Below are 6042 nucleotides of genomic sequence, written 5' to 3' on the forward strand. Positions count from 1 at the left end.
GTTGTATGAACACCTCTATGACACTGTCAACAAAAGCTTGACTAAGGGAGTATTTATTGCAGAGTGTCTGTATCCGATTGCATTAGCTAATACACTTAAAAGTCAGTGTATTTGATTGCAATATAATCATATTTGGGAGGCTGCACATTTGCACACTGGGACTCTCTTCTCTTAAAGGAAGCCAGCCTGTCCGGGTCACCGTCTGCATGGTTGGCCATTATTGAAGCCGGCCCCATGCAGCTCAACCTTATGGCGATATACCGTAGCTAAAAATGTACTCATTCTGCCCTTGTTTCCAGTCTGCATGGGGATGTGTTCTCTGTTCACCAACATTTGCAAAAAATGTGATTGCCATACTCGTGTAATTTATACTTGCGCCTAATTTCACAAAAATAGAGCTCCATGTGTTGATATAGGATGTGATGACCTTTGGCCCAGTAGGGGGTCTGGTATCATCACAGAGTCCTAGTCGAAGTCATAGCATTCGATTTTTTTTTTCTCCGATGTGTATTATTGTTCCACAGGGAATTGTCAGACAAAATTGAAGGAGTGAGAAAAACACACACAACCTTAATCAGAGCAATGTCCTCCTTGCCTTCACTAAATCAGTGGTGGGACCCTGCAGTCACACCATGGCTGATGGTGCAGCTTGGCCTCTATGAAGCTCATGAAGTTTTCTAGCACATCATACACTAATGAATCAGTTTTATGCATGCTTAATACAGCACACAGTGGTTTAATAACATATAACATATCTATTTTGATATTTCAGTTTTACTAAATGTGGAGGCACAATTTGTGATCATGAATACTGTCCTTAGATTACATGTCACAATGACAGGATCCTTTGTTAAGTAAAGCAGCACTAGACATATAGCTCAGTTGGTGACAGGAAACTAGAAATCCAGAGCGGAGCTCTCAATTTCGTTTCTGTGGGGAAAGTCAGGGCCTGGGGATGAAGGAAATTCACTTTGGAGGTACCAGATATTAACAAGAGTGCACATAGTGTCAGCAAGTGTCAGAATATTGCTGATATTGTAAAGTTTGAGTTTCATCTGCTTCTCTTTTACAGGTGTTGGTTCAATTCAATTTCAGTTATTCTTTACAATACAAAAAATAACAATAATAATGCAGTAAATGTATCTGTGATTTAATCATTGGTCAGTGGTTAAAGAAAGAACCATTAGAAGGGAAGACAGTCAGACCAGACCAGCTTTGGTGCACAGGAGAGGTTATGTCTTTTTGCTGCAATGTGGTTGCAAAGATCAGACTTGCACAACTGTGTGGGATGGCTGCACTTGCCAAAAGTACTTACATTCAAATGTGTCTCCTAAAGTTAGTACTTTTTTACATTTTTTGTTTTTGTTAAAGAAACACAAGGTTTGTGTTAACATCACGTTGCAGATTTTTTCACACATTTCACATTTATTTTTCTTTATTTTTAAAGGAACAGTATGCAACATGTCAGGGGATCTATTGGCAGAAATGGAATATAATATTCATGACTATATTTTCTTCAGTGTATAATCACCTGAAAGTAAGAATCATTGTGTTTTTGTTAGCTTTGAATGAGCCCTTCATATCTTCCAAGGGAGCTTGTCGTCTTCACTGAGTCCGCCATGTTGTTCCGCCGTGTTTCTACACAGCCCAGAATGGACAAACCAGACACTGGCTCTAGGGAGAGCATTTCACATTTTTACGTTACCTGAAGTTCACCGTAGTTCTCTGTTACGCTTGTGAAACTGCAGTAACGTGAACCGCAGAGTGCAAAACCGTGGTACTGCCAGCCACTGTCTGACCTCCGTTGCTCCTAAAGTAGTGTTATTATAGTAAGGATGGCCTCTGAGTGAGGCGAACGGCGTCACCACGGTTTTGCACTCAATGGCTCACGTTACCGAAGTCTTAAGGGAGGAGTGAGTTGAGGGGTACTCAGTTGGTTGCAATCTGCAACCACACCACTAGATGTCACCACATCCTACACATTGTACCTTTAACATCTTATATTACAGAACTTCTTTTTTTTTTTATCAAACTAGTATCAAGGACACTAACAATAGAATGAGATTGATGGACAGCATGCAAATGTAAACCAGCTGTCGAATGTACTAAAACCACCACTGTTGTTGCATCGTAGCGTGTGGCTTTTCATGCCAATGTGTGAGTCGTGTAAATGTACAGTTCAGAGGCAAACAGCACTTCACATCTGCAAGACTTCAGATATTATTGTCAACACAGAAACAGCGTTGCAAAGAAAACACCCACCCACACACATTCACATTTGCATGACAACCACAGCATCAACTTTTTATTGACAGTCTGTGTTCTCCGTCAGCATTCCCTTATACCTGCTATCTATTTTCCTCCCCATCCACTCGAGGCTGTTTTCACTGCAAATCACCAGCCAGGTCCATCATTATGCCTCCGGTGTCAGGGCCGGGTTTTCAGCTGTACCAGCACAGGGCATGATTTACATGTCATATCTTCAAAGCTTTCCCCTTTCTACAGTATATATATCTGCATTCTGGAGGTTCCCCTGCCGCTACAAAGCAAGGACTTGATATTTTGAGCCAAGTGTATTCTACGGTAAATACACCATGTTGCCAGGTTTGAGTATTCCATTCCAGCTTGACAGGGTGCTGTATGTCCCTGTATATGTGACTCCATTGCTACAGAAGTTAATACCTCTTGTGATTTTTTACTCTACCACAATGCAATGCATGCCTGCCTCGCTTAAGGTTGCAAACACCAGGGTGCACATTTGCACAGCAGGTTGTCTACAAGAACCTGCCGACTTGTGCATTACTGGATTTGTTCGGAACTAGTCCCATAATATATTGAACACTTGACTTTGCGTGTGATATGTGCTTGTTCAAGGCTTTTTATATCACATGTGTTTATTTAATGTCATGACATTGTAAGTTTCAAATTGCTGCAATCAGTATGGCAAACCTCACCACTAGAAGAAAGTACACTTTATCTGAGTTTCTTTTTACCTCTCCTCTGTCTCCCAACACCCCCTCATTCTTCTTCTTCCTGGGTTTTTCAGAGAATGATGAGACAGGCGTGATGGATAGTTTGCTGGAAGCCCTACAGTCAGGAGCTGCATTCAGAGACCGCAGGAAGAGAGCGCCAAGACCCAGAGGTGAGTCTCATATTCTTTACCTACATTTATACACAAACAAAGATGCACACATAAAAGCCGGTACCGATATTGTCTGGGAAAACCACGGGCAATGTTCTGATTCCAGTCAGATGTTCAAAAATCACAATGAACTCAGGTCCTGACCTGCCAACCGGATGCATATTTTTCTTGTTTTGTTTTTAAAAGCTGAGCGAATTGAATGCATCCTTGTGTCTTGGCTCCACACACTCTCAGACACTTGCAAAATACACTAGTTTGTTGTGTGTACACATGCTTGCTGGCAGCACAATGCCAGAGAATCCTCAGCCTGACAACATTACTACAACTCTCTGATGTTTGGATCTCAGTAAAAGGCAGTAAACACACTGTTTTTTTTGGCAGTCTTAAATCCAAAATGAGGAATTTAAAAAAAATGAACAAACACAGGTTGTGAATCTAAGATGGGATCTGTACATGTTTTGAATGGACAGTCAATCAAACTTTAGGGGCAATTGACAGTATTGCCCTTAAACACAGTATTTCTTGTTAATGAACTTCTCTTTACAGCCATTCTTCAGCTTGTGAATGCCTCCACATGATCTTTTTGATCCCTGTTAGTACTGTAAGATATGTTGACATTATTTGTCCACAGATAACCAGCAGAAGACGATCAGCCCCAGCTCCTTCCGCCAGGTTCTCAGGCCTGTTAACCATGGTAAAGCAAATAATCGAAGCTAAAGCCTCAAGCATGCTCAGCTCTGTCTTTTATCTGCTCTTGGAAGTCGGTCTTAAACAACTCTTTTGCATGTGTTGCAAATTCCCCTCGACAGTTCAAATGTCTTGCTTTTGCGTGTGACCATTTCAGTTGTCCTTTTGCCTTTTTTGCGACCTTGTGTGTGCCTTCTAAAAGTGTGAAAGGCCATTTCTAATAAAGTCTGAGGCAGCGCGATGTGCAGACTGCGAGAGAAGCAGGGTCGAGATTATTTGAAAGCAGTGTGTGGGCTGCTCTGGCGGCTCAGTTTGATAAGGTTCCTAAATTGTTCAGTAACTGCGGCATTTTAAGTTCAACTCTGTGCTTTTGAATGCAGTTTCTTCTACATTTGTAAAACTGTATGTAAGGGAAGCTACAGACATCTATGCAGAACAGTATAAGTCAAGTGTCAAGATATAAACATTTTTTCATCTTGAATTTCTCACTGCTGATCTATGTACTGAACATCTTTTGAAGAGCGGTGAGACATATGCACTAAGATCAAACATACGTACATACTTAATGCTGTGGTACAAATTGAATGCAAACCACTTGTAGCTTAGAGCACTTCAAGTGTCATCATTTATAAACTCTGTGTTCGTATTTTAATGTAAGAAAAGACAATGTGTGTCTAACTGTATGACTTCTTGGGAGTGAGAATTGGAAGGGATGCTAATTATACCAAATTAAATTGCCCTATGTTATCCATAGTTGTGAACAGATATTGTGCTTTAGCTGTTGCTAAAATAAACAACAGCTTTCTTTGTCAAAGGTTTTCTACAATCATTACTGAGGCACTTAAAAAATTACGCTGTAACCCTATTACCTCTTATTACTTGTAATTGGAATCCCAGTGGGCTGGGTACAGGCGCACATGAATAAAATTATTCACGCTCAGTCCACCCACATCATTGATGGCAATGATAAAGGGCCTTGCTCTGTTGTTCTGCTACGACTTATCTGAAATTAGATTGGAAAGGGACGAGGGGGAGGGAGATATACAGGGTGGGAGGAAAGAGACAGATAGAGGTGGCTGTAACATAAGAAATGGAGAGAAATGGTGTGAGGAAGAACGATAGAGCCAGTTGGTAAGGGTGAAACTAAGGAATAATGTGAGGGGGGGGAGAAATTGGACACTGTTTGTCTGTTTGTGTGTGAGAGAGAGAGAGAGAGAGAGAGAGAGAGAGAGAGAGAGAGAGAGAGAGAGAGAGAGAGAGAGAGAGAGAGAGAGAGAGAGTCGGAAAGTATAAGAGAGAACAAGCCAGAACTATGTTGTATTAACAGGGGATTATTGTAAAAGGGAATTCCAGTTCACGAAGGAGCTGCTGCTTTGTGTCTGTGTTGTGAAAAAGACCCCATGGTGCGTTGTACAGGTACGAAGGTCCTGGAAGGTTTGCTGGGTCAGCTGCCCCCTGCTGGCAGCTTCAAACATGGCCTTGTTGACTAATAAAGCTCAAGGCTTGAGCCTGTCACTGCAGGCATCATACTCACTGCCAGCCTCCCAGAGCAAACACAGCTAATTACTTTTCTCTGCCCAGCCCCAGCACCAGCTCAGCCCTCTCAGTGCCCATTCATCTTAATTTCCCCCTCTCTGCCATCTGCCTCCTAAATAACACTCCTCCTCATTTCCCTACCATCCCATATCCCCGCTGTCTTCTTCTATACTCTCATGGCCTGACAATGGCCCTCCCCAAACATAATTGCCTGTTATTGGTATGGAGTCTCTCAGCTTCTCCTGCCGCACCCCTTCTCTCCCATCTACTTCTCTCCTACAGAGATCCGGGCTTTAATTGCCCTGGGTTTAGTCACTGGAGTGAGTGAAACCCACAGGATGCTCTCTGTTTAGTTGGGAGGTGATGAAGTTTAGTCGGCGGCATAAGCACTTAAACAGCTGCTCTCACTTTCACACCATCCTACCACCTCCTTTTCCCACAGTTTTAAACACCCTTTAATAATTGATCTCAGGGGTGTTGCTGCACTCCAGTGGAGCAGCAAAGAGAATTAAAACAGAAAAATCTGTGCCAGAAGATACTGTAATTAGTAGTGATGGGCCGAGATTAGAGTGGTCAATCTGAACATGCATGGTGCCATTAATGATGCTGAATTAGAAATTCAGAGCGTTCTTATAGCAGCAAATAACTATTTGCTATGTACAGATATAGCGGGGTAA

The 6042-nt window shown here is 42.1% G+C and overlaps 1 protein-coding gene across 4 annotated transcripts in view; it reads left to right on the forward strand.

The window, feature by feature from the left end:
• Positions 1-6042, forward strand: part of LOC119477745 (protein diaphanous homolog 3-like) — a 188522-nt gene that overhangs the window by 128442 nt on the left and 54038 nt on the right. For 3 of the 4 annotated variants that reach the window (XM_037751861.1, XM_037751869.1, XM_037751854.1), the window contains 2 exons: positions 3047-3142; positions 3774-3836. In XM_037751861.1, coding sequence (XP_037607789.1) covers positions 3047-3142; positions 3774-3836 — 159 coding nt within the window. The remainder of the gene's footprint in view (positions 1-3046; positions 3143-3773; positions 3837-6042) is intronic. The other variant, XM_037751877.1, reaches the window with a different exon arrangement.

This window comes from Sebastes umbrosus, chromosome 2 (assembly GCF_015220745.1).
Source record: "Sebastes umbrosus isolate fSebUmb1 chromosome 2, fSebUmb1.pri, whole genome shotgun sequence".
In the NCBI taxonomy this organism is placed as follows: Eukaryota; Metazoa; Chordata; class Actinopteri; order Perciformes; family Sebastidae; genus Sebastes; species Sebastes umbrosus.